Raw genomic sequence first — 27,359 nt, forward strand, 5'->3', positions numbered from 1 at the left:
AAATTGACTTTACAAAATTAAAAGGACACACGAGCCAAAGCGCCAACGAAAGAATTCAACAACAAGAAAGCAAAAAAATGAGTCGAATTCACTTTTGTGGAGAGTGGCAATTGTCAGGCCTGAATGAGAATCACACAGTGGACGATCGTTTTGAAGAATTTGAATACAAGCCACCATCGATCCGAAAGTATAATGTCAGAGAAGAGGAAGAAAACAACATGGAAGAACATTCAACTTTAGATGATGATCCTCTGAACATCTCCTATATTTGTGCTGGAGGAGAATATATTCCCTACAGCCTCTTGTTTTTGAGTGGACACGAACATCAATTTTTTCTTCAAGCTCACACAGACAGTGAAAACTCGAGTGCATTCCAAAAGATTTCATTCAAGAGGTTGTTTCAGAGCATGATTGAAAAACATTTTAATTTTGAAATGTGTACTCAAATTGGACAACACAAAGGTATCAATAATAACAAGGTGAATGCACCACAATGTCAAACATCATTTCAAGACTCACGAGAAATGAAACAAATTATTTGCAACAATGCAAATTGCGTTCTTTTTGAAATGATGGATGGAAAATTGTACTTGTATGACGTGGGCAAGGTTGAACTTTTTCCATTTATTATTCCTCACAAGAGCTATGCCTGGTGTATTGGTAGTGGAATCATGTCGTCTATCGTTCTTGTAAATGACATTTGGCAGGATGACATTGTAGCTCTTGAAACTAAGAACTCTGCATGGCTCAAAGAGGATGGGACCATCAATGAAGATAAGCTCACAAAGATTGCATTTCCTGAAAAACCGGCAAACATCAAATTCATGAGATGCTATTGCCGCACACTATTCTTGTTCGTTCTTACGAATAATTGGTTGTACGTTTGGCACCATGGTAGTGCTACTTTTGGATTTCATTCATGTGCTGAAAAAACAGTGACTCGCGTCACAACAGGATTTGAAGCTGACGGAAATATTGTGGCCATTGAAACAGGATTTGCACATGTGGCTCTCTTACTTGACAATGGACTTGTCTTTGTTCGGGTATGTAGTAGTTTTTAGTATGTCTTGAAAATGTCCCAACGCAATATGTGTGTATATTTATATACCACTGATATTCATGGCATGTAATCTATGAAGGGGCTAAATAATTTCCGACAATGCTCACCCAACGATGTGGAGAATCTTGAAGAATTTTTCAAAATACCACTCAAAGCACCCGTTTTATCCATTTGTTGTGGATCTACTTGTACTTGTGTCACGACACGAAATGACATGATATTTTTCGGTGAAGTGTATTCCACGTTTATAGAAAATTCTGAGAGAACAGTTCCACTATTTAAGGAAGAATATCAAACTGTATTTACGAGCTTGTGGGTTCACGCCAAACAATATTTTAACGAGGAGGTAGCTCTAGGACCATGGCACGCGTTTATTTATCAAAGAACATTTCATGTGAGACAATTTCATTTACAATTTTTTGTCAACAAACTCAAAGAAAAAGTGGACAATCCAATATTGAGCGATATTTCAATTAGAACCTTGATTTGTGACTGAGACAATGGTCTATAATTTCGAACGAGTTTGTGTCACATGGAATTTCTGTCTTGATTGAAAAATTTAAAGATGTTCAGATGTGTCCTTTTTGTTTGCAATTCCAAAAGAAAGCGAGCTGAGCTAACAAACTTAAACATCGCATCTTCATTTTGGGAGAGAAGGATCGAAATAGCGGTCACCTATCGAGCTAAAAACTGCACCAACCCATTTCTATCTTGGAAGACTAAACGAAGAAGCAGTGAGAGCGTTTTGGTGTGAGCGAACACATGAAATGCACTATACAACGAATGACGATGAAGATATTTGCTCCATACAGGCACATACATGGCTGCTTAGAAACATATCAAGCTGCTGAGCCCCTCTTGCCTATCCATTGTTTAACTCTGGAGTTGTGGGATACAAACTCATAGAATTTGTTTAAGAATGTACAAAATACAGGTTCAAATTGAATAAACTGTTGTTCAACTATATTAATTCCATACTTGGGAATAAATTAAATCGTTGCAAAAAGCGTATTAATGTTGGGCCCATTCATTGAGAGTACCAACACAAATGTATTTCATTTCAAAATGTTCAATCATTGAAGTTAAGTGCTCCATTTGTTGCGTTGTTAAATCGCTCACATCAAATTGATCCAAATGTTGTGATGATACATCATTCAATGCCAAAGCCTTGCCAATTTCATGTCCGGCATAGATGGAATAAGCTTCGTTTGGTCCGTAAAAGCCACTTCCTGTGACGTCATAAACTTTACCCATCACACTCACAAATTGTTTATGACTGGTACTAGAATGTTTGTGTAATTCTTCCAAAGTAAAATCTCTCATCTCCATTTCCTCGGACTCATCAGACTCTTCATCAGAAGAAGTATCACTATATTCATCACCAGTGATTGAACTTGTTTTAGTCTTTCTCAATGACTTGTACACAAAGTAAGCCGCACCCAGAGCAGCAATAGAAACAACCACCAAGGACGTTGGCTTGATCAATGTTTGAGAAATTCTTTGCACCATAGAAGTAGTAGTACCTTCGTCCGAAGAAGATACTTGCGGAGCAGATGAGGTGTTGTTTGCTGTGGATGATGAAGACATTTTTTTGTTGTAAAGATTTGTTGTTGACCCTTTTTTACACAGGATAACATAATATTGACCTGTAAATATGATAATTCAAAAGAATCTAATGTCATCAGCAATATGATATGGATTTTCCATCAATGATATCCTTTGCAACATTTATCAACACAAAAAAATGTCTTCATCATCAAGCAATAATAATTTATCAATTCGGAATGAAGAGCTATGGAAGGAATTGATTCAACAATTGTTTGCCATAGCGAGTGGAGAACAATTAATTTCGGTCATTAACGTTCAACATGTACAGATGGATAAAAAGAAGGGACGAGTGTTAGAGGATCGGATCGTTTGCGTAACGACTAAAAAGAAGATGATCACTACTTCTAAAAAGAAGAAGGGTTTCAAAGTACATCTTTTGGTGATTAAAAGAGACAAAGAAGGAACCTTTCACATTGACAAAACATATAAATTGAAACGATTGGCCAAAATTGAAGGTTGTGATGAGAGTAATGTTGAATTCATTCTCCACTTTACCAATCATCAAAAGCCTTTTAGAATTATTAGTGAAGGAACAGAGCAAAAAAACATTTTTATATCCAAGTTACTGCAAGTGTGTAGAGAGAATTTCGGAACGGAGCCAGTTCTTGAAAATGTAAATTTGGCTGAGCTCTCGGAATATATAATGGAAGAGGAAGAAAATGATGATGAGAATTTGTTCAAGGACGAAATTGGTGATGTGTCCCAGAAGGATTTGGTCACTGAGGAAGAGGAGAAAATTATGAGAAAGGTTCTCGAACAGTTTAATGAAGATATGAGCGATGCCAAGTTAGTGTCCTCCCAATTAAATCAAAGACTTGCAATCTATGAACGAGAAAACATTCACGCAATTTTACAAAAACAAGAACAATGGGAACGTATTATAGGTCAACTAGATCATGTGGAGGGGCAATTGGAAGAAATGAATGATTGGCTGGAACGGTACAACAAGAAACTCATGCTCATGCAGAAAGATATTGTTCAAATTGAATCTGAGAACAACAATATGGAGGTACAGGCGAGAAATCTCAAATGTTTGTCTGATGAGATTGACCAATTAATTGTAAGTTGTGTTGGACACTAGCTGCAATCTAATGTTATTTATCCTGTACTTTCGAATAGCACACTCTTGAATTCGATGACTCCTATGTTCAAAGTATTCAAAATGATGAATTTGATGGGAAAATAAGCAAGATTAATGATGCTGTTCAAAAATTACAAGATTCTCTGAATGAAAAGTTTCAAGATGGCATGGATGACATGGTAGCAGTAAGGTGAGTACTACTCTCTACATGTCCAATTTGTTAACCTCCAATGACTTAGAGAACGAATCAAATACTTCCAAATTTTGAGATTTAATTTTGTAAATCGATACAAGGTGTACATGAGAAAATATTTTAAGAAATTGGCATCTCAAATGTTCAAGCAGACAGGAAAGAGCTTTAAATATGTGATTGACCTAAAGTCAGTCAACTACAACAGCTACCATCGAGATATCATTCAGGTAAGTGAGTTTACACATTCTTTTTCAAATTTATCACTCACATCATGTAGCTTCACAAAGACACCATTCACAGAGACCTAAGCAAATACTCTATTCTCATGGAATGTGTTCATTCAACTCAAGAGGCCGTTAAAGATCATCAACTTCTTGAAATGCTGAAACAAAAGATGCGAGAATCTCACGGTAAATTTTCTCTCAGTCTGATAAAGATCAAGAAAGATAAAATGCTAGATAGACCTCTCGACATGCTGCTATTGAAATACACAAAGGCTGTAGCACCGCTCTATCGAAAAGAAATTCACTTATTCATACATGACACGAAACAGGTTATTAAATCCAATAAGGAAAATAAGGTCACAAAAACATTTTTACTGGGAACCAAAAGCACTCAGCTCAACGAAAAGATCATTAAGGATACCAAGCATGCAAAAAGAGTATCTGTTAGAATGCCAGCCGCAAAAACTTCGAATAATAATACAGACTCTTCCAAAACGACTCTATCCATTGATGACGATGAAATGACCATGGCTACTGAAATTGACTTTTCAGATGGAGAAGAAGACTTTGATGATGAAATCATTGAATATGTGAAAGAACAACAATCAGACATTTCGTCACGTGTCGACACCCTGTATGCCTATTGCCTTAACACCATTTGTAGTACCATGTTCCAAGAACAAAATCACATTGCAAAATTTTTCATCATGAATACCGCAACTGAAGAAGTTCAAATTACTAATCCATCCTTTGAATCAACATCAAATGCGCAAAGAGATGAAGATAATGATGCAAATGAAGGAAAGACATCTCTCGATGTTAACACCAACACGGCTACTTCCTCTCAGTCTGCTCAAAATGGTGCTTCAAAATCTGCTACTGATCAAATTGTACAACGATCTGAAATTTACATCATGATGGAGCGAATGTTTAAGGACATCAATGATGATCTTGTATCCATAACAAACTATGTGAAGAAAAATACTGACCGATTCTACTCCTTGTCAATGAGTTTGGCAGCCGAGAGACAGTTCAGAACGTACAATGGAAAGAGTACTTACATTACAGAATTTTTGATATTTGTGAAAGGTCTTATTCAAGAAATTATTCAAAAGTTTATTACCAAGCAAATTGAATCCATTCAGGAATTCAAATGCACCATTAAGAAGATTCATGTGGTTCCTTTTATTGCCAAATTTTCCTACTTTAACGATCGATTTGAAAGTATATTAACAAACTTTTCTGACATGAGCGTTGCTCGATCCAGTGCTACCACTGATTACCTGAAAATTATCAGTGCCATGTTTGATTCTATCGAAAAACTAGCTCAAACCAATGAGAAGCATAGTGACGCATTTAGAATGAAGAATTATTCGTATTTCTATCACTCTCTCAATAAGAGACCAAATTTGAGTCAAAATGAAGAATTGGTCAAGCACAACGAAATTGCAAAGAAACGCTTCGAAGAGTCCTGTCGACGATATATTTTGTGGATGATTAATTTTAAATTTGAATATTTATTTCATTTCATTGATGGTTTAGAAGACTGTATCAAAACCACTTCAAAAGAAGATATTATTTATCAAACACAATATTCAAAGGCAAAGGTCAAAGAACTTATCAAGAAATACGATCATCAAGTCATGCAAAAAGGTATTGACAGTATCTTCAAAAGAATGGACAAGCACATTGGTCAGAAAAATATTGATGACTCCTCCTACAAAATTCCAAAAGCTATTGAGGAAAGAGGCCCCAAAGTGCTCCACAAGGAAGTATGGTCACGATTAAGGAAGTTCTTTGTCTCCAAATATGAGAGGTTTGAGAACATTATTAACGAAGCGTATCCTACATGCAAGCCTGTAAGCACACGAGAAGTCGAGGTCATGTTTGATTCTTTTTCTTTTAATTAAAAGAAACTGCCTTGCTCATTTGAATTTGTTGCTTGTTACGTCTGTCATAACTAAGCGGGTTCATTAAGGTATTAGAACTATATTAAGGGTTATGAGTTTATTATTGAATATAGCTTTGTTTTAAAAATCAGAACTTGGGTACATGATGGGTGGCAGATTGATATTGGGTGTTGGTTCATCGATAAAGTCTGTCTTGACCTTCTTCTGTGCGTCAAAAGATCCATCCAATCGCTCTCGTTTTCTAGCATTCACGCCATCCATGTCTTCATTGCCGCCTCTGTACACAATCGCATGAGGTGACGGATTTCGTACGCCACCATATGCGTTGTTTTGTTCATAAAATAATGAAGGAGAGCTCTGTGTTGGCAGTGGCGGAAATTGTGAAGTTGGAGATGGATGATAGAGGCCACTCAGAGGAGAAGGGCTTGTCAACGATAAAGGACTTGAATTAATTCTGGGAGGATGAGGTGAGTAGTGATGATGTGGAGAGCTCGTACTTGATGATGGCAATGGATAATTTGGAGAAAATCTATACAGAGATGGACTTGAAGCAGACATGAAACTTGTTGGAGAGGATTGCACCGAGTTGTGTGGATTTCTTGTAATATCAACATCCTTATTGTAATTATTGAGTGAATAGGAAGGAGGTTTGGCCACATGCTGCAAATAATCACTTGGTTGTAAGAGTGTTGTGGTCGTCGTTGTCAAGGACGCAGCAGGAGGAATCTTGGAAGCTGAACCACCCATAGCACCACTACCACCGAATGAGTTCATGGTTGACTTTTGACAAGTCCCCAAAAGTTGTGAAGATGGATTCGTTGGGGATGTATTATATTGTTGAGTATGATCATGGAGTGGTGGCGTTGAGGACGACATGATTTTTGAAGACCCACTATAAGTATTACTGGAACCATGATGCCCCTGATGATGACCACCACTGCCACTCAACATGTTCGGTGGAGTTGAACGAGTTAAGGTCTTTACGCTTGGAGGAGGACTCATGGCAGCAACATTGGAGTTCGTGGACGAATTGAGAGGGTGATGATGAGAAGCATGATTCGTCGTCGGTGTATTGGAACCATTAAGAGAAGTTTGTTCTTCCATTAAATTCGCTGTTGAGCTCGAATAATAAGGTTGCTGACCACTAGTGTTGCCACTCACAGAAGAGTATCCACTTGGTTGTGACATTGTCATTCCTTGCGTAGGAGTATTCTGAGTTGGTTGTGGATAATTTTGATGAGTCGTAGAAGCATGAGCAGTATTAGAAGAATTTGTTTGAGGTTGTTTTTCCTTTCGAGTTCTTTTAGGTGCTACTTTTCGTTGAGAAGTACTAGAGCCGTCCTGTGTGGATGGCATCATCACAGTGCTACTACCACTCGAAGCGACATTGTTGATCTTTGATTTCTTTTCTCCCATAGTGATACCAGAATTCATGGCAGCTGCATCAGATTCACATAGAAGTGGATGGTTGTGAGTACCGATACAGAGCAATAATCTTCGATTGTCATCCTTTTCGAGCGGCACATAAAAGTGTAACTTGAAGGGACATTTGCCACTCTTTGTGAGAGTAGTATTGTTATGCTTTTGACAGGTGTGAAATCGAAGTCTACATGGTCTTACAATACAATGGTCTGAGTCGTCACCATCGGTATGAGGGCAATAATAGACTCCCTGGCATGTTCTTTCGTAATGCATAACTTTACAATTCAAATAAGCACAATGCACTTTTTTCTGAGTCGATGGAGTTCCAAACGAGTAAGCAATCTTGTCATAAAAACTATTCTTATCTGTCCAATCTGCCACATTGTAGGCATAGAGAACTCCATCAATTGGAAACTCGACAGGTTCTGTTGGATTTTCAACACGTTCAGCACTGATATTTCTAGTGACCTTAATACTTCCTTGATTGTTCACAGATGAGACAGTTTTGCTAGTAGTACTACTCTCTTTGGCGACTTGTTTCTTTGGTTTTGCAGATGGATTGGGCATTGTAGTCGATGTTGGCTCATGAATTTCTTGAGAAGGTTGTTGCCCAATTTCGAGATTGCTTGAGGTTTGGTTATTCTTCTTTTTGCTCTTCTTATTGGCGCCAATCTGAGATTTTTCTTCATTTACAACAGAAAGGTTGTGAGAAGATAACTGCTGTGATGGTTGTGATGCATGTGGCTGTGAAGGAAGAAGAAGAGAATTGTTCACGAGTTGAGAATTGCTGGTCATTGTTCTTCTCTGATGATCCATGATCATGCCATGATGGTTCATCATGTCCGATGTTTGATTTGTTGGCTGCCGTGGAGATGTTGTTGACGATGCAACATAATTGTGAGACCACTGAGAAGAAAGAGGTGGCGAAAAGTTGTTGTTGTGGTTGCTAGGGTTCATTGGTGGTCCTCCCGAACTTGCCATTGTTGTTGGTCTGGAAGCAGCAGAATTTGTTGAAATTTGTTGTTGTTGAAATGTTGGAATTGGCGTTGTGGTTCGATCCACAGTTGAATGTCTAAAGAACTTGTCCACCGAGAACAAATCATCTTGAGAAGAACTCGATTCTTGCAAAAGTCTTGAAGTTGTGGTTGGATGATTTGAGTGCGTTTGAAAACTCATCGTGTTCGAAGGTTGAGATCTCAATGCATGACTGCCCGAAGAAAATTGAAACAGGTTGTTTGGCCCAGTTGGAATTGGCGTTGATGATGATGCATGCAAGAATGGTGAGGTTGTTTGTGATTGAAAATTAAAGCCGGATTGACCTACTTGTGATCCATACGGAGTGGTGGGGTTAGGAGTGGAGGTTGCAAGGTTGTTGTTGTTGTTGTTGTTGCTGCTAGTGTTGATGGAATGGTGATGATGATGATGGCTATTGGTCGATGTATTATTCATCATTCCTCCATGAGTATTTGAAATAATATGATGATGATGAGGAGGAGGAGGTGCATGAGACGGAGAGGACGAGAAAAGAGAAGGGTTCATGGTCGAATGATAAACGTTGCTGTTTTGATTAACAATCTGGTTAGTGCTAATAGTGTTGTTCTTGTTGCTGCTGCTAGGGTGAAACAAACTTGTAGAAGCTACATGAAGCAATGATGAACCCAGAGGAGTAGTCGTTGAATTGTTATTGTTATTGAAATTCATGCCACGGCAAGGATTCAACAGTATTTGCTGTGAATGGGTTGGGTATTCGATCGGACTGCTCTTGTGTGGTTGGGTATATGATTGGAAGAGTGAGTGGTCTTGTCGAATCGAAAGATAACACACAATTCCGAGGATGTTTTCAACTGTTGTTGTTGTTTTTAGTGATGAAATCAATGAAAGGATGAAAGCGCAATGATGATGATCAGAACACAATATTATTTCATCACAAAAAAGCAGTTTAAGTTGTCAGAGCAGGAACAGCGGTTTTTTCAAAAAAGAACTCTAGGAATGGGAATGAGAGAGAGAGCAGAGAGTTGTTCTTCAGTATACTTCTCTCTCTCGGGTTCAAAATGAATCTATCTCTCTTGGTTGAGGATGTGTTTTACTTCACGGCCGAAACAGAGCAAGGACTAGCGTAGGAACTCTTGACGGAAAACTCTCTCAAGTAAATCAACTCTTCTGAGAGATGTTGATGGAGGAAATAAAGTAACAACACAATTTTTTGAGCGTTGGTGGTGGTGCTGGACTGCTTGCTTCTTCCTTGGACAATTTTGCGTTCGATATCCAAAAACAATTGTAATGAACTCCACCACAGACACAAATGGTTGTGAGAGAACAAGGTTCGTCCCTTGCACAACACAAATCGGCTAATAAAGAGAAGGTGATGATGCGCGTTGTGTTATCACCGGTCTTCAAAAAAGAATTCGAGTAGTAATAGTTGATGGTACTAGTCGAATGCTTATACTTATAGTGAGAATCTTTGGCTGTATCCAAGACCCTGAGTGTTATGATGGAACATAGATTCTCTAAGATTTTTTTGGTAACTTGCAATTTTGAGTTTGGCAGTTTTGAGTGGGGAAGGAAAGTGAAAGTCGACTTTGTCAAAAACACCTGTTTGCGTTCAAGAGTTTTAGCACAAGGAAGGAGAATATTGAAGAGTTTTGCTCTTCATATTGTGCATCATCATCATGTGAATAACGTCACCAAGAATAGCAAAGATGACAGAGTACCACCAGTTTAAGCATTTCTTCATTAAGCCACAAAGATGATAAAACTCTTGTTGCCCAAATGTTAACATTGAGAAATGAATAAATTAATTAAAAATCCAGATTACAAGACGTCTTGTTAACCAAATGCGAAAGATAATGCGTAGTGAGTTTCCATTCTACTTTTGGGTTTGCGGTCTTGTTTGGCCTGCCCTCGATTCAGTCCAAATAGCTTCCAGCTCTGCAAAACATGGTACTTCCGAAGCACAACGAATAAAATTGGTCACCGAAGTTTCAGTCAAACTATAGCCAAAAGGTTGATTTTCTCTGGAAATACAATCTAATAATTGCTTCTTACATGCAACAGATCCCATTAAATAACCTAATTTAAGAGTTTCAGCAGCACAATTATATGTCACATGTTCATGATCTGGTAAGTCTTTTGCTTTGGTCATACATTCATCGTAAGCTTTTGTTTGCTTCAATGCGATGGTGTCACTCAAATACTTTGCAATTTCTTTTTTCTTGTCCATGTCCTTATTTTCAAAGCTATACGTTTCAAGTAGATTACTTGGTTCATTTTCATGTTCTCGTGTTAGTTGCTTTGATTTCAATAATTGTCCAATTTTAGGCATGAGTTGAACAAGTGTATTTGGTTCAGTCCATTTCATTCGTGCATTTGATAAATTTGACAGCTCTTCTTTCGTCTGAGCACTGGATTCCAGACAATAATTCAAGTCATCAATCAGCTCATCAATTTCTTTAGGAGATCTATGTTTTCTAACATTCAAGCCTAAATCATCATAGCAATCAACGCCTTTACCATCACGCAGCCTTTTTAGCTCATTGGCAGCACAAAAACTCACATAATTATCAAGATTCACCAAATCTTGTGGTCCATTAAAGTTAATACTCGCAATGTCGGTACAACCCGAATAAACATTCATAAATGTCCATAAATATTCTCGTTTCTTGTTTAGCTCTTGATCATTCTCAAATTTGTCCACAGGAAAATAATCAACAACTTGTGAAGAAAGATCATACGGTTTAGAGACCTCGGAGCTTTCATCACTCGTATTGAATAAATCAAAATGAACGGTCTTTACATCATCATCTTTGGATTGATCAGGCGAGGGGGTAGAAGTGGAAGATGATTGACCCATTTTTTTTGATTGGATCCATTTCAACAACCTTCTGTTAAACAATTTGTCGGTAACAAAATTGTGTTACAAGATGCCCTGACATAATTCCTATCATTTACTCTTCATGTCAAAAGTTCACACAAGAATGAAAAAAATGAAACGAATGCAAATCGAGAAACATCAACACATTGAACAATGTTTGCAAAGAGACCAAGTTCTCAAACAACGAGGACGATCCGTGCTGATTTTAGGCTCGGCAAATTCTGGAAAGAAGACTTTCAAATCGTTAATGTTACGTCATGATTTGGATTCAAGAGATGGAAATACTCAGCGAAAACTTGTCATGGCCTATCTTGTCAAATGTTTATTATATTGTTATCGACAATTACGAATTCACAACGACCATACGTATCATACTTCCTTTCCGAACGAATTTGAACATTTGGAGATTGAATTACGAATATCAAAACGTCAAGGTTACTTAACTTTAGGTGTTGCCAATTTCATGAAATATTTGAAACAACACCAAGATGAATTTTTAACATTTACTGCTCATCATGTGAGATATATGAACAATATCATGCATTTCATGAACGATGAGTATGCAAGTATGATGAGCCGTCCCTCATGGAAACCTTCCATAGTCGATCTCTTGAAAATCAAAATGCCAAGTCCATCCAAATTCAAGTCCATTGTTGAATATACGTCCGAGTTCGATGGAATTCGATTCAAATTCATTGATCCCAACGAACAAGAAGGTGAGCGAAGAAAATTTATTTCTCTTTTTCAAGGTGCCGTCGATAGTGTCTTATATTTTGTCTCTCTCTCAGATTACAACATGTTAGATTCCACCTCTGGAAAGAATCTCTTAGACATTGCATTCTCGGTGGCACAACAAGTCGTGTCGAGTGATTACTTTCAAGCAAGTCTTGTACTCTTTCTCACCAAATCAGATGATTTCAAAGAAAAATTGACCCATTATCCATTTACACTCTTTTTTCCTGACTTTACTGGGAATGAGCACGATTCTGCTCAGTGTCTCGAGTTTTTGAAATCGAGATTTTTGATGGGATTGGATACGCGGGCTCCTCGTGTCTATTTTCATGTCGTGAATTTGTGTGATACTCACATGATGAATTATGTCATGCAAGCATTTGCATCGATTAATTTGTGTGTCATTGTTTGAGAGTCAGGTCAGACTTCTCTAAATTCCATCATTACAACATAACGTACACAGATGACAACCTTTGGTTACAGCTGTATTTCTGCAAATGAATATTCGCTCAATGATGAATATTCTTTCGATCTCTTTAGAATTTTCGCTCATAACATTACGGATACCTCAAGGATTTGGTGAATAATTCTCAATGCCTCATAATAGTGTACATTATTCTACTTGTCATCATCTTGAACAGCATTACCCAATTGTGATGCATTCCACCTGGTACCATTATGTTTTACTGTTACACTTTGTCGATGCTCACTCTCTACGCTTGACATTTCACATACCCAAATCCAAATTCGACCAATTACTTGTTGGCAACATTGGAAATTCTTTGGATCAACAATTCCCAAATATTAATTTTGTAAATGTCACTGAGACCTGCTTTTTGCATGGCCATTTCAAAATAGGGACTATAGTTATACGAGAATGAATCACCACCAACGAGAACTTGCAGACAGACAATGAAATCATCTGAATAACGACCTCCTAAATGATCCTTAAACTTTTTCACCATTCGGAACTTACAGAAGGACTCACATAAATCGGTTCTGAATTTAAATAGACCAATGTCCCAATCAAGCAATAGTTTAAATGCAGAAGCGAAATATTTCACCATCAACGTTGAAAATCCATGACGTTGTGTGAATTCTCTTCGCGAGTGAAGTACCCATTCGAGAATGATGCTTGTAACTGACCTGTTTGATGGGGGAGTTTAAGTAAGGTGTTTTCATGCAATAATAGGTTTTCAAGATCGGACAATAGAATGAGCACAACTTACATTTAACACAACTATTTACAACTTATTTGCCATTATTGGATGGAGCAACCCTATTTTCTCTTTTGTAATTGAACCAAGAAACAATCTGGTTCATTGAACCTTTTTAAGTTGAGGATGAACAATATCGCACTTATCAAGATATAACTCCCGTGAAGAAGGAGGTAGACTGATTTTGGCAGATGTACTTGGCCATACTAGACCCCACATAAACGATAATATTTCAGTGCAAGTAATATACTGGCCAACTGAATAAAAATCTAAAAAACAACTACTCATACATACCTGCGCCATCTCTTTAGCATGCCTTTCTTTCTTTCTTTGCTCTTCGTTTTGTTGGTATTGCATTTCTAGATACTTCTGCTGTAACTCTAGTTCTCTCATCTTTTTCGCATGTTTTTCTTGCTCCGAATGGCTTTGTTCGCTAACCTCAACCTGAATACTTTCGGGATCAAGTGTTTCGTTAGAGTTTAAGATCATAGTTGATGTTGCGTTTTTTTGTTTGAGATGGTATTGAATTGGTGCTGCTTTCTTTAAAGGTGTTTTTATCATTTTTTGTTAAGGCTTACTATGTAGTTGCATGTGGAGGGAACACCATGCAAAGCCTTCAATGAAGTAAGTACAACATTAGAGATCAGGACTCAACCAGTATGAAAAGAATAGGGAGCAAGTTATTCGGAATTTCTGTTCAGAGTAGTGAGAGTCATCAAGCGAGTAGTTTCTTGCATGGGCCAGATAAATTTTCAACAGATCGGAATACCACAAGTGGAACCTTCATACACATATACTAGTTGAGGATAACCCACAAAATGACTCAGATTGGGATTGATTGGATCAATGGGTCTGGTATTTGAAATACGAGGAGCCTCTGAAGAAGGGCGAACGGTTTGTTGTTTCTGTTATAATTCCCACAACTTCTTGATGTTGTTGAGAAAATGAGAGAGTTGATCTTTGTTCATCTTCAATTCGAAAAGTGTCAAAGCTTTAAAATAGGTTTGGTCAACAGTAGGAGCTGATTACTTCCTTCAAATAGTGGTAACTAATATTTTTAACAAGGACCAATCTAACCCGCTGCCACAGGGAAAAGATGGGAAACAATAATTGATAAATGAAAATGTTTTTGATCATAATTAAGGACGAGACACTCTGTGAAGAAATTCAACTGTTTGTGGAGGTCATGGTCGGTGTGTAGCTCCAGACACCTGTGTCTGTGAACCAAGGTGGAACGATGGAAGAAATTGTACATCCTGTAGTCCTGCTTTCAATGGACCTCAATGCGAGAATCAATTTTGTTCCAAGGCTATCACTTGTAACAATCGAGGAGAGTGCCTAAATAACGAGTGCACATGCTCTGGTAATTTTGGTGGCAGGTTTTGTGAGAAATGTGCTCCTGGTTTTGTAGGAGAAAATTGTGACATTTTGTGTACTTCTGCATTGAATTGCTCTTCGAATGGCGTCTGCTCTAGGAATGGGTCTTGTGAATGTTATCAACGATTTACTGGTGCCAAGTGTGACACATGCTCAGGTGCATGGTCTGGTTCTGGCTGCATGTTTAATTTACCTTCTGTGTTGACTTTCAGTGCGAATGGAGATAGACTTGTTGGAACCTACTATTCCTCAATCAGAAAACAAATAGAGTGTAAGAGTTTAATCACCGATGATAGTCTTGATAAGATTGGTGGTGACGATGCTGACTGCAATTTACTTTCAGATGGTACCTTTGAAATTGTACTTGGTGCCTTTGCAACAGTGACCACTGGAGATGTTATTTCGTTTTATCAGGATCCATCTAAAGGTGACTCTTCTCCAACTGTGGACGTTCCTGTTGCTTCAGGTTCATTTATTCCAGCACAACCTACAGCCATTCTCTTTGTTGACAAGAATGTTGTGTCGTCATGTGATCGAGTAGTATTGGATGCTTCAGCCTCGGCCACATTGGACGGTAGAAAATTGCAATATTCTTGGTCTGCGTCAACAGCTCCCTCGAGCGATATGCTTTATTTCCTCAATGAACGTTTTTCTCAATGGAAATACTCGATTATGACCTTTGATGCTTCACTTCTTGAAACAGGCACCTATACAGTAGAAGTAACAGTTCAAAGTTCATTCAATACATTCTCCAAACAATCTATTTCGTTTGATGTCATTGGAAATGCTGTGCCAACAATTTCTCTGAAAGAAGGATTGAGTCCAACAGTCAATATTGGTTCTCTCGAGTTAATCAATGCTCACATTCGATTCCCACTGTGCCACAATGGCAATCCAAGATTAACCAGATGGAATTACACCATGGATGAGACCAAATCTTCAGCTGCCAATGTTGACATCAAATTCAGAGATGGAATTTTAGTATTTGGACCAAGTTATACCGTACTTCCAATTGAGGGAGATTATTATTTTTCTGTGACAGCTCAAGCAGATAGAGCTCAACCTGCTGACATCACTGCTGTTGATCCTTCGAAAGATTTAGTTCTTCTATCCAGGTTCATTGATCGTGTCTCACGGCCTACTTATTTGTGGGAAAGTGATGATTTGTCATTGGATGATATCGAGTGCACTCTGAGCTATTTGAAACTTCCAAAAACTCTCTTAACAGGTACTTTCACCATTCGATTGACTGTGACCGATGGTACAACACGAACAGGTAGTACTTCCCTAACCTTCACTTTGAATCAACCACCCTCAAAGGGAGTGTTTGAAATTAGTCCCAACAGTGGTGTAGCTCTCAAAACCCTTTTCAACATTGGTTGTTCTAATGGCTTTAGTGACCCTCACTTACCTCTCACCTATCAATTCTTTTATTATGATCAGTGGATTGGAGATTGGAAGCAACTCAATGATCGCTCGGAGAGAAAATCCATTACATCCCCATTACCTGTGGGTAGTGGAAGTGGAAATACGTTGAGGATTAAGGCCGTTGTTTATGATTCGAAATTAGCATCAACATCGGTAGAAACGAGTGTTGTGGTAACAGCTCCCTCAGCTGAAGAAGCTCGATCCATTCTTCTCAATACCACCACCCAAGGAACCATCTCGCAATCAACTGCCACTGCTGCTTTGGATCTTCTCAAGACGATTCAAACCAATGATTCGAACATTATTCGACAAACGAAAGATGTTGGATCTCAATATATCAATGCTTATTTTGAAAATGTAGAAGAACAGGTGGCTATTTCTGGAGAAACGAGTGACAGTGCCTCAGCTAAAATAGATATTATTAACACAGCAAGTGGTAGTTCAGCTTACCTTCACGACTCGACTTCCTCGACTTTGATTTCCAAACTTTTGAACACTACATCACTAATTTCATCCTCTGGAACCATCAATACTGAATCAAGCACTTTGGATATTGCCAAACAAGCCGCAGATTCACTCTTTACTCGTGTAAATCAAGCTGGAATGACAACAAGAAAAGCAAACGCTTTCAGCAAAACCGACATTGACAATTTGAAACAAATCTACCACTCATTGTTAATATCATATACCAAAAACTTAGCTCCTGATATGCCTGCAACTAGATTAGCTGCTCAGGGAATACTCGGCTATAATCGCAAGCTCAATGCAGCAACACTGAATGGTTTGGCTGAAATTGTTGATGGAAAGCACAAGTATATTATCTGTAAAAAAGAGTAGCAATGCCAGAGCGTTGTTACAAGCCACCGATACCATGGTTTGTAGAGTTTGGAATGAAGCAACCAAGACCTTTGAGGTTTCATCCGATTGTACGATTACTGAGAACGTTGATACCACTGTGGCCTCTGTGAAAAGTACGGGAATATTCATCTTGACCACTGAGAATGTGAGTCCTTCAATTATTACACCAACTCATTCCTCAAGAAATACCAGTGTCAATGGTGCTGTAACATGTTTCATGATGCCAATAATTACCTCTCTCTTGATTTCATTGGTGGTGTTGGTGTTGTTGTAGTGAACTGAACTGTTCGCTCTTAAAAAATGTCATCATAATTAAAAAGCTTTTTCATCACAGCACCAGCAGCGTACCTTGCCTTTCGGTAATGATGGAAATTAATGATGGATTTGTCATGGTGGAAACTCATTCATAATTGGACTGGTAATAACAACAACAAAATGATTTCTCAAACAAGAACATTCAATGTTCTTGCTCATACGTTATGTGCGATGATGCTAGTTACCAATCATCTGTTAATCGATCAGCAGAAAAATAATAATGAAATTTCATCATCACCAGCGGACCATGATCACAACATGAATTTATTACACCAGCCAAGCAGTGATGAACACGAACAGCAAGAAATGAAACTTCCACTCGATTGTTGAATGCTGATACGAATTTTTCACAACTACCTCAACGACTTTCACTTTCAAAGAGTTTGGAAAACACTCTTGAGGTATCAATTAAGATTTGTAAGATTTGTAACGCCATTCAGCAGATTCATTTAGCTCGAGTTTGTCACTTGGATTTAACACCTGACAATTTGGTTCTTAATTATGAAAACTTGAGTATGAAATTGATCGATTTTGACATGAGCTGCTTTCTACCTTTGAGTAATCCTTTTATTTTTACTGACAAGCCAGTTGGATCATGCATATACATGCCACCTGAAGCAACTGGAAAATTACCAAAGCCTCTTGGTTTTCATTGTGACATTTATAGATTTGGTTTTGTGCTCTATGAACTCATTGCAAAGGAGCGTCCTTCAGTATTAATAATGGATCCAAAATGAAACCTTCAGATTACATATACTATCATCTAACTCAACAACCAGAGTTTTTGGTCAATAATTTGAAAAGGAGAAATATGCTTGGTGATACATGTGATGAATTGTTGAAGAAGGCCATGGTTGCTCTTTCTCTGTAATTCTTCGAAAGCCCATAAAAAAAGATATATGAGCATGGAAGGAATCAAAAATGATCTTGAATGTATTCTTAATTGTTTGCAAACGAACAATATTCAGACCTTATGAGTAACACCAAATGAATTCATGCACTACAACCCACCAACACTTATCACATTGGTGATAGAAGTGTATTAAATCAGCCCTCTCAAGTCCTTTGCAACTAATGATGAAAGCTGTGCCCAATAGTTTCGGTGTCACTCAATGATTGTTCCTCTTGCCAATTTTGTTTGTGAATTTTTAAAAAAAATTGCGTTACGTTGGTTCTTCCAATGACTGATGTTTGTGCCTTTAAAAAAAGAAAGCTCTCATCCTCCGTTGAAACTGGTGTTGTTGAAGCAAATTCATCATCAACAATAATCAATGATAATGTTGAAAAAGGCGATTTCTCTCCGACAAGTTTCAACGGACCATTTGCTGAAGATATTATTTTTGAAATTCTTCATTTCCTTGAATCGTTGTTTATCATTCAAATTGGTATGAAAATTTCAAAACAATGGAGACAAGTATCATTTCAAATTCCTCTCTCATTATCATTCATACCAAATCACTTCAAACAAACTCGTGAATCAATCAAACTGTTAGCTGATTGTGAATGCTTGAAAAATTTAAGTTCTTTGAATCTACATGGCAATGAAATTGGTAATGAAGGTGTTAGCTATATTTCTGCAAGCGAGTACTTAAAGAATTTGGTTTCTTTGGATCTAGGATGGAATAGAATTGGTATTGAAGGTGTTAAATATATATCTACAAGTGAATCATTGAAAAATTTGACTTCTTTGGATATGAGACACAATAGAATTGACAGTGAAGGTGTCAAATATATTTCTACTTGTGAATCATTGAAGAATTTAGTTTCTTTGGTTCTGGGATGGAATGACATTGGCAGTGAAGGTGTTAAATATATTGCCACAAGTGAATCATTGAAGAAGTTGACTTATTTGAATCTGGGATGGAATAACATTGGCAGTGAAGGTGTTGAATATATTGCCACAAGTGAATCATTGAAGAATTTGACTTCTTTGAATCTAATATACAATGAAATTGGTAGTGGTATCAAATATATTGCCTCAAGTGAATCCTTGAGGAATTTGATTTCTTTGAATCTGGATGGTAATGATGTTGGCAATGAAGGTGTCAAATATATTGCCACAAGTGAATCCTTAAAGAGTTTGACTTCTTTGAATCTGCGTAGCAATGAAGTTGGCAATGAAGGTGTCAAATATATTAGCACAAGCAAGTCGTTGAAGAATTTGACTTCTTTGAACCTGTCTGAGAATATAATTGACAGTGAAGGCGTCAAATATATTGCCACAAGTGAATCTTTGAAGAATTTGACTTCTTTGAATCTGCGTGGCAATGAAATTGGCAATGAAGGTGTTAAATATATTGCCACAAGCGAGTGGTTGAAGAAATTGAAAAAACCTGTAAGATTTTGATAGTTGTTCCAATTATGCCACCACTTTAAGCTTAATAGAGGGTCGGCAGAAACCTCCCATCCTAGCTGTTAAAATACACTAAGAGATCACTGTTGTCATTCAATTGATGTAACCATGAAAAGATTGATGTATTTCAAACCTGCGGACTAATTGCCTTGGCAAATGAATAAACTCAATTAGTTCCCTTTTGAAATTCTCATCCTTGGTTATGAGATCAGTAATGTGTTGTTGTTGAGCGTTGGTTTCTTTTCTCATCATTGTAAATTATCTATTATTTGGAAGATCGAAATGGGAGCGAGTTGGCAAAGGGGAGGTGGAGAACAAGGCTTCTCAAAAATATCCCCAAAACTTCAAACTCCCATTTTCTTAACTGCATCAGTGATGCAAAGGACAAGAAGTGGTGGTATACGTTGCAGGAGAAAAAACGTTTGCCGAGCTGTGATGATGATGACGCTGATGATGCTGTGATGGACGAAGCCAGCCAACGCCACACAGAGTTTGTAATATTTTTTGCTTCCGATTTTATCAGGTTTCGCTTCTTGGTCAACGAAGAACAACCAGCAATTTGAAATGGGAGTTGGGCAGATTTTTGGTGATGTAAATAAACAAACTTTATGAAGAAAATTGTCAATACAGAACACCACAACCGACAATTAGATAGAACACAACGAATACTGCAACCTGCTACATAAATCCATCCAACTCCCTTTCCCAACTCGCTCCCATTTCGATCTTCCAAGTAATATCTCAATTTCATCATTGAAGCAACAACGGATAGAAAGAAGAAATTCAAAAACCCGCCAAAATTTTGACGTCTCTTACGCTCACTTAAAACAATGTTTTTCTTTCTTCGCAAGTTATTCTGAGAAAAAAGAACCAACTGAAACAAAATGCCATCTTCCAATAATTCGGTGGTTCCATTGCCACTCTCGATGGCATCGGAACGAGACATGGAGGCCTCAATGGCTATTAACGAGAAAATGATCGCTCGAAATTATGAGAATCTTGATCCATCTTACCCTCAAACTATTTCAGCTAACTTGGAGCAAGCGATTGAACTGAGTGCTCACCTCACTCAGTCCCGATCCTCCGGAGGAAATTCAATAGAGGTCAATACTACCAACGTTAGTATCAAACAAGAGAATTCATCACCAACTAATAACAATCCAATACACTCTTTCGAAAAGAATCAATTTATTGACGATGACAGTGATGATGATCATTTGGAATCTCCAACTGCTGGAAATTTAATTCAAATATCTATACCTTCTCGAAAATTGAGCGGTGCCTCTTCTCAACAACACGAAAGACCTCTCTCAGAAGAAGATCTTTCCTTCCTTAAATTGGAAAATAATGCTGAAGATCGAATTGTTTTTGATCCTCATGACACGAATAGTGACGATGGATTTTTGAATTTTGTACATAAGAGCCATAAGAATTATTTAAAAGTTTTCATGATGACTTGGAACATGCAAGGGTTGTCCTCGCCGAATGAAGAATACATTTCGTCGTTTGTGCCCATCAACAAGTATCATATTTATTGTTTTGGAACTCAAGAATGTGAGAGATCAATAGGAACCTCTGTCATTATAGATTCAAAGGCGAAATGGGAAAAAACTCTAAATAACGTTATGGGAGACTCATATGTTCAACTCGAAAGTAATACCCTTGTAGCTATCCATATTATCATTTTTGTAAGAAAGGAATTATTGTCACAAATATCCAATGTGACCGTATCAAGCGTGGCAACGGGACTATATAATCAAATAGGAAATAAGGGTGGTGTTGCCATATCCTTCAAGATGGGAAATCGAAAGTACATTTTTATTAATAACCATCTTCCTGCTCATCAGGAAAATGTTAAGGAGAGAAATGAAAGTTTTGAACGAATAATAAGCGGAGTTGAATTTGATGGTAAGGTCAAGCCATCCAAGACCAAGGTAAATCCATCTGCCTCCACTACATCACACACAAATTTTCACTTGTTTAAAAGAAGTGAGCGGCCTGACATTTTCAAAAAGAATAATTTTGTATTTTACATGGGAGATTTAAATTATCGAATTAATGGAAATAGAAACGTTGTAGATAAGGTCTTAAAGATGAACGATTTACAAGTACTGTTACAAAACGATCAACTCAATATTGAACGAAAGAAAGGATCCACAGATTTAAGGTTTTTTGCAGAGGGTGAAATTTCATTTCCACCCACGTACAAGTACGAGAAGAATTCGAATCAATACGACTTGAGTAAGAAAAAGAGAATACCCGCATGGACCGATAGAATAATGTTTAAACCTTCCAAGCAGGGGAAAATTGAATTGATTGACTACAATTGCTTTCCACAGGCTAAATTTTCAGACCATCGACCTGTGTATGCAACGTTTCTAGTGGACAGTCCTGGAGTATCTCTTGAAAAACAACAAGATTCCAAGAATACAGGCACCACATCGTCCACTGTCTGTATGATACAATAAAACCAAGTCGACTCTGATTGGTACAGAATCATGAACAGGTGGTTATAATTGTGTTTGCAAAATGAAATTGAATTCACAAAAAAATGTTCGTCACTGTGGTCGTGAAAGACACAGTTATTTTACAACCACACCGATTCGATAAAGACATCATCACGGCTGTGGAAGATGAGATTCATATGAAATATTCGAATAAGATTCTTCCCGATGTGGGATTATGCATTTGTTTATATGATTTTATTTCAATCGGAGATCCACATATTTATCCAAATCAGCGTGGAAATTGCTTTGTAGAAACTACATTTCGATTAATCGTATTTAAACCTTTCATTGGAGAAATTATTACAGGAAGAATTATGGGCTCAGATCCAGAACAAGGCTTGAAAATTGCCATCGGATTTTTCAATGACATCTACATTCCTCCTTATTTATTGGCTGAGCCTTCTAGATTGTAAGTGGTCCATTTTGGTGGTGTGATGATGTGATAATATTCTATAACATTTACAAACTGGTGATGAAATGCATATGGTCTACTATATATTAATTTTGAAAATATTTAAATTATACTTGGTATGATAATTGCTAATTTTGTGATGGCATGACATACGTTTAAAATAGTGATGATGAAACGAATCAATGGCAATGGGTCTATGAGGAAAATGCCCTTCCATATGCCTATCCTCAAGAAATTCGATTCCGAGTCAATTCCATAACATTTAACACATCCCTAGATTCAAATCCTCCTCGTCATGTAGATGAGAGAAACAAACCTCCTCCAGCAACAACAGCTACAACGACCACAGGTGAAGAGGAGCCTCAACTACCAGAGGAAAAACCTCCAATGATTATCATTGGAAGAGTGAATGAGCCTGGTCTTGGTTTAACATCGTGGTGGGCATCCAGCGAAACTGGAGAAGACGTCTCTGAGGAAACAACAACATCTCAACAAAAAGATGACACCATTCTAGGAAGTAGTAGTAATTTAACATCATCTGGAGCAACAAGTACGTCATTGTTTTCCAATATTGACGATCAAATTTTGAATACAGAAATATAGTGCATTCATGATTTTCAAAAGCATTTCTTTATAAATTAAGAATGACAACATGGCATTGAGCATATCATTTATTGAGATGTGACAGCTGTTGGAACCTTACTTTGAAATTTTCATGAACATACGTCATTTGTGCTAAATCAGTACCGTTGAGATATCCGTAGCATTTTCTCAATACAAACTGAACTCATCCTATCTCTCCGAAGAGACATTTTCTTAAGCTGTCAAATGCCATTATTACGAGAGTTTTCTTCAACAAAATATCTCAAAGACTGTCTTGTCATCATGATGCCGTCTCATCATCATTCCAACGGTTCTCTTTCAGACCGAGGAGGAGCGACACATAAGTGTCATCCTGTATCCTCTCGTAACACTCAACAGCATAATCCTCGTTTTCTTGAAATCAATGGTACATGCGCTCTGACTGGTTCCACGCCTTCCAATCCACTCGCTAGTGAAGAAGAAGAACAAGATCCCAACAATTCCATTCGTGCCTGCAAAAGCCTCAATTCCACTCCAAAAAAGAAAAAACAATGTTTTGCAGCACTGCCCGACCTTCAAGTGAGTCCTTCTCCGAGAATTGCATTCTCTCCTATAAACACGAAAGAAAGCAATCAGAATGGAGGTACTAATAGTCAGAGTCCGACCACTTCTTCCGTGTGCAACTATGATGGGTGTAAGAATTCCCGAGAGCCAAGTTCCATAGCCATGTTTTTATCTCCTTCTCATCGATATTCATTGAGTACGGAACCTTCCTCAACCTCTGTTTTGAGTGCAACCTCTTCTATTATGAATGGCTCCAATAGTAATACAATGAATAGCAATGTATCTCCGAGCAAAGGAAATGGAAAATTAGCACCTGGACCATTATTAAGGGAAGTTTCTCAGACCAGTATGTTGGGTGCAAAGAGAAGAACTAAGAATATCATGGACAGTGCCGTGAGTAATTTGAGGAGAGAAATTGATTGCTCTCGCATGAGAACGATGGAAAGTTATAATAGTATTGTACAAAAAAAGAAGGAAATTAAGAAGGATCCCAAATTTGAAACCCATTTGCATTGTTATGCTCAGAATCGACTTGGACAAGAACTTGCTCAAGTCTCCTATGTTCAAGACAATAACAAGATTCTTGATGTGGATGATTTATTGAATGGAATTTTTGATATTGATGAGGCTAAGCGAATTCGAGCAACCAAGATGAAAACGAACCTGCATCACAGTCATCCGCATGGACATTGCCTACTGAATACACATCCCATTAGCGCAAGCATCAACAATCACAATTCATTATCCAACGCCTTGTTCATGAAGGAGCAAATGAAAGCAGCAAGCAAGTCACCTCGCTTGCAGGAAAATCCTAATTTCAGCCAACAATACGCCAAGTTTTTAACCAACAAGAGCGTCAAGCTGATCTCAGACCTAAGAAAAAGTACAGAACAAAATTCTAGAGCCGTACAGGATGTTTTGGCTTACCAACAAACAGTCGATCCGGAGCTGAAAGCTAAGGTTAAGAAAAATCTAGAGCTCATGCGAAACTCATTGTCCTTAATGGAAAAGGCGCAAGAAAAGAAAGCTGAGCAGAGAAAAAGACTCTTGTCATCGAGAAGACAGCACAGACAGTCAAAGTGACCTTTATGATATTTGCACTTGATGTTAAATCCACGTTTAAATATGAATTTTACAAAAAGGTTTACAATTTGGAGACAAAGTCACGCCTGCCAACATGAAAGTCACGATTCATGCGATGGAGATGATTTCCCCAATGATGATGGTGAGCCAAATGACGGGCAGGGAGATAGTGAAGAGGCAAGGTAACATTTCTCGATACAAATGCCTCACTAAATGTCTGACATACATCATTTCTATATCTGCTATTACTGGTTGTTGCTGTTTCAGTGTTTCTAGCCATGGGAGCAGAGAGATGAATACTTTTAACACGAGGAACTCTCTCCAAAATAACGTTGCAAACTTGATGAAGATTTAGAGAGTGGTGTCCTTTCATATCCAAATCACCAATACAATCAACAATACAATGTTTCACTTGTTTGAAAATATCATTGAAATCAAGGGTGGAATGAGCGTCACCTTGGTCATGCTTGAGATACTCATCCATGTCAACATTGGAATACTTCCAGATAGCTTGAAGTGGCATTTTGCCAGCACCATTCTGCAATGAATTCAATTGCAACGATTGATTACCAGCAATTTCATAGAGCTTGATTCCGCTACATAGTTGGGGTTCATGGCCTCTAGTTTGATTGAGATGGGCTAGAGTGTGTCAGAATTTTCGAGTCCATTCGACATTATTTGCATTTCATCGAAAAAGAGTCAACAAATGCCAGTTTTCACAACAACCTACCAAATCTAACGGAATCAGGTTGGTTCTTAAATAAACCATTTTCATTGTCCTTGTCCAAATGAGGCCACTCGCTCATTTCTACAGTTAAAGCAACACTATTTACAAATTGTTCAAATTCTTTCAACAAATGTTTGGCAAGGTAAAGAGCAAAGCTTTCAACTGTAACATCTTCGCTTTCGATCGGATATGACCGAGCTAATTCATGAATAACATTCTTTACAACATCGTCTTTTGGTGCACCATCTTCTCTTTTTCCATTATTGAAAAGAGTCTCTACACCTTCCAACTTGGCAATAATTTCATACTTTCAATATTGATGTCAGGATGGAATTGTATAAACAAATAGTAATTCATAAAGCGACATGCGGTTTAGTTCATCAAAAATTGAATGATGAGTAAGAATACAATACCCACCTCTACTAGTCCATTCTTGCTATTAATGATTCTAACAGATTGCTTTCTAAACGGAAAAACTGGAGGATTAAATACAGAGTATACAGATTCGTAATTAACGTTGCTTGTTGTTGTAATGGGACGAGAGAAATTTAGCATTCGGTTGAGATATCAATTCCGAAAGTGATGAGAGGGTACAGAGAACCGAGATGGTACTAGTGAATAATGATGTTTTTTTTTGGTTTGTTTTTTCTCACCAACCGCTTGATTTTACAATGCATGGTCAACTATGCACTGCTTGTCGCCTGACGATACTGTTAAGGTCTTTGGGGTAATAATATTATTATAAATCAAGGAAATTGTTTTCATTTGAGTCTCAATTGAGACCAGTGTCTTGGTAGCGGTTCTACTGTTGGGGCCAGCGATAAAAAAATGCAAAGGAACGAGCTACAGAACAAGGTTTTGTCTAAAATCTCGAAAAAGACGTTGGAAACACTGAATGATGAAATCAACAAGAAAAAATTGCCTCTTTGGGGATTAGCAAAAGATCAAAATTTTGAAAACGATTGTCTGCTTATTGCGCTTTATCATGATTTATTCGGGGTTGGCTATCACAAAATTGAGTCTGAAGTTTTATCTTTTTTGAAAATATCAGCAAAATCAATTAGACACAATACCAAAATTATTAGACAATCTATTCAGGATTGGTGTGATGCACAAATTGTCCTCGGTAGCTGCAGTGATTGGAATCAGGCAGCCCAAATGTTGGGGAAAACAGAAAAAAAGATTGAGATTAATTTATGGATCAACAGCTCCGATTTCAAAAAAACACAACCCGAGAATGCTTCTAAGAAAAGCGATGAATATTCCTACAAAGAAGATCATTTTGCCAATCGGTTCACATGTTTTTCGGATGCCAATGGACGAATTCGAAAACTCTACGGAGCGTATAGTCCAAAAGTTGAAGACAGTGCCTTTATGACGCTCATGAAAGATGAAATCGAAACTTCAATGGAAGGTGCTGTTATGCTTGGTGATTGTGGATACGAATCTGTTGTCAGCAAGTTCAGAAAAATCAACATTGTCACACCCAAGTCAAAACAAAAAGACGGAAGAGGAATCAGAAAATTGACGCAAAAACAAAAAGCTCGAAATAAGTTGCTAAAATCAATAAGATCGAGAGTGGAATGTCCATTGGGTGATATTAAGCTAACGTGGAAATCGTTGTCATCCTGTTTCACGGAAGACGATACTCAACACAGTTACGTAGTCAAGATGGCAGTCGCAATTAGAAACTTTCAGATCAAAGAATAGTGAGGCAGAGGTTGAGATTTTACTATTACTTCGAGTCATGGCATTGCGCTTTTGAACGAATGAGCATTAAAGGTCTCGAATTAGAAAGTACATTTCATAGTATCAACAACACATTAATTGAACCC

At 37.7% G+C, this 27,359-nt stretch overlaps 13 protein-coding genes across 13 annotated transcripts; 9 read left to right on the forward strand and 4 right to left on the reverse strand.

Annotated features, from left to right (window-relative positions):
- Positions 1 to 77: 77 nt before the first annotated feature.
- Positions 78 to 1,556, forward strand: C9374_010128 (uncharacterized protein; the record flags this gene model as incomplete). Its single annotated transcript, XM_044685638.1, has 2 exons — positions 78 to 1,043; positions 1,140 to 1,556. 2 exons carry the CDS (start codon positions 78 to 80, stop codon positions 1,554 to 1,556), a joined length of 1,383 nt encoding a protein of 460 aa, XP_044544298.1.
- A 515-nt stretch (positions 1,557 to 2,071) lies between these two features.
- Positions 2,072 to 2,647, reverse strand: C9374_010129 (uncharacterized protein; the record flags this gene model as incomplete). Its single annotated transcript, XM_044685639.1, has 1 exon — positions 2,072 to 2,647. The coding sequence occupies one exon, from the start codon at positions 2,645 to 2,647 to the stop codon at positions 2,072 to 2,074; it is 576 nt and encodes a 191-aa protein (XP_044544299.1).
- Positions 2,648 to 2,804: 157 nt separating this feature from the next.
- C9374_010130 (uncharacterized protein) lies at positions 2,805 to 6,076 on the forward strand (the record flags this gene model as incomplete). The annotated part of the gene is made up of 4 exons (XM_044685641.1): positions 2,805 to 3,728; positions 3,788 to 3,939; positions 3,989 to 4,169; positions 4,220 to 6,076. The coding sequence occupies 4 exons, from the start codon at positions 2,805 to 2,807 to the stop codon at positions 6,074 to 6,076; spliced, it is 3,114 nt and encodes a 1,037-aa protein (XP_044544300.1).
- Positions 6,077 to 6,196: 120 nt separating this feature from the next.
- C9374_010131 (uncharacterized protein) lies at positions 6,197 to 9,199 on the reverse strand (the record flags this gene model as incomplete). Its single annotated transcript, XM_044685642.1, has 1 exon — positions 6,197 to 9,199. The coding sequence occupies one exon, from the start codon at positions 9,197 to 9,199 to the stop codon at positions 6,197 to 6,199; it is 3,003 nt and encodes a 1,000-aa protein (XP_044544301.1).
- Positions 9,200 to 10,364: 1,165 nt separating this feature from the next.
- Positions 10,365 to 11,348, reverse strand: C9374_010132 (uncharacterized protein; the record flags this gene model as incomplete). The annotated part of the gene is made up of 1 exon (XM_044685643.1): positions 10,365 to 11,348. The coding sequence occupies one exon, from the start codon at positions 11,346 to 11,348 to the stop codon at positions 10,365 to 10,367; it is 984 nt and encodes a 327-aa protein (XP_044544302.1).
- A 133-nt stretch (positions 11,349 to 11,481) lies between these two features.
- On the forward strand, positions 11,482 to 12,513 carry C9374_010133 (uncharacterized protein; the record flags this gene model as incomplete). Its single annotated transcript, XM_044685644.1, has 1 exon — positions 11,482 to 12,513. One exon carries the CDS (start codon positions 11,482 to 11,484, stop codon positions 12,511 to 12,513), a length of 1,032 nt encoding a protein of 343 aa, XP_044544303.1.
- Positions 12,514 to 14,875: 2,362 nt separating this feature from the next.
- On the forward strand, positions 14,876 to 16,960 carry C9374_010134 (uncharacterized protein; the record flags this gene model as incomplete). The annotated part of the gene is made up of 1 exon (XM_044685645.1): positions 14,876 to 16,960. One exon carries the CDS (start codon positions 14,876 to 14,878, stop codon positions 16,958 to 16,960), a length of 2,085 nt encoding a protein of 694 aa, XP_044544304.1.
- A 1,516-nt stretch (positions 16,961 to 18,476) lies between these two features.
- Positions 18,477 to 19,643, forward strand: C9374_010135 (uncharacterized protein; the record flags this gene model as incomplete). The annotated part of the gene is made up of 1 exon (XM_044685646.1): positions 18,477 to 19,643. The coding sequence occupies one exon, from the start codon at positions 18,477 to 18,479 to the stop codon at positions 19,641 to 19,643; it is 1,167 nt and encodes a 388-aa protein (XP_044544305.1).
- An 890-nt stretch (positions 19,644 to 20,533) lies between these two features.
- Positions 20,534 to 22,117, forward strand: C9374_010136 (uncharacterized protein; the record flags this gene model as incomplete). The annotated part of the gene is made up of 1 exon (XM_044685647.1): positions 20,534 to 22,117. The coding sequence occupies one exon, from the start codon at positions 20,534 to 20,536 to the stop codon at positions 22,115 to 22,117; it is 1,584 nt and encodes a 527-aa protein (XP_044544306.1).
- Positions 22,118 to 22,200: 83 nt separating this feature from the next.
- On the forward strand, positions 22,201 to 23,171 carry C9374_010137 (uncharacterized protein; the record flags this gene model as incomplete). The annotated part of the gene is made up of 2 exons (XM_044685648.1): positions 22,201 to 22,565; positions 22,733 to 23,171. The coding sequence occupies 2 exons, from the start codon at positions 22,201 to 22,203 to the stop codon at positions 23,169 to 23,171; spliced, it is 804 nt and encodes a 267-aa protein (XP_044544307.1).
- A 282-nt stretch (positions 23,172 to 23,453) lies between these two features.
- C9374_010138 (uncharacterized protein) lies at positions 23,454 to 24,797 on the forward strand (the record flags this gene model as incomplete). Its single annotated transcript, XM_044685649.1, has 1 exon — positions 23,454 to 24,797. The coding sequence occupies one exon, from the start codon at positions 23,454 to 23,456 to the stop codon at positions 24,795 to 24,797; it is 1,344 nt and encodes a 447-aa protein (XP_044544308.1).
- Positions 24,798 to 24,858: 61 nt separating this feature from the next.
- C9374_010139 (uncharacterized protein) lies at positions 24,859 to 26,079 on the reverse strand (the record flags this gene model as incomplete). The annotated part of the gene is made up of 3 exons (XM_044685650.1): positions 24,859 to 25,436; positions 25,528 to 25,831; positions 25,942 to 26,079. 3 exons carry the CDS (start codon positions 26,077 to 26,079, stop codon positions 24,859 to 24,861), a joined length of 1,020 nt encoding a protein of 339 aa, XP_044544309.1.
- A 273-nt stretch (positions 26,080 to 26,352) lies between these two features.
- C9374_010140 (uncharacterized protein) lies at positions 26,353 to 27,234 on the forward strand (the record flags this gene model as incomplete). Its single annotated transcript, XM_044685652.1, has 1 exon — positions 26,353 to 27,234. The coding sequence occupies one exon, from the start codon at positions 26,353 to 26,355 to the stop codon at positions 27,232 to 27,234; it is 882 nt and encodes a 293-aa protein (XP_044544310.1).
- Between the last annotated feature and the right edge of the window lie 125 nt (positions 27,235 to 27,359).

Source organism: Naegleria lovaniensis (assembly GCF_003324165.1).
Source record: "Naegleria lovaniensis strain ATCC 30569 chromosome Unknown tig040, whole genome shotgun sequence".
Lineage (NCBI taxonomy): Eukaryota > Heterolobosea > Eutetramitea > Acrasida > Naegleriidae > Naegleria > Naegleria lovaniensis.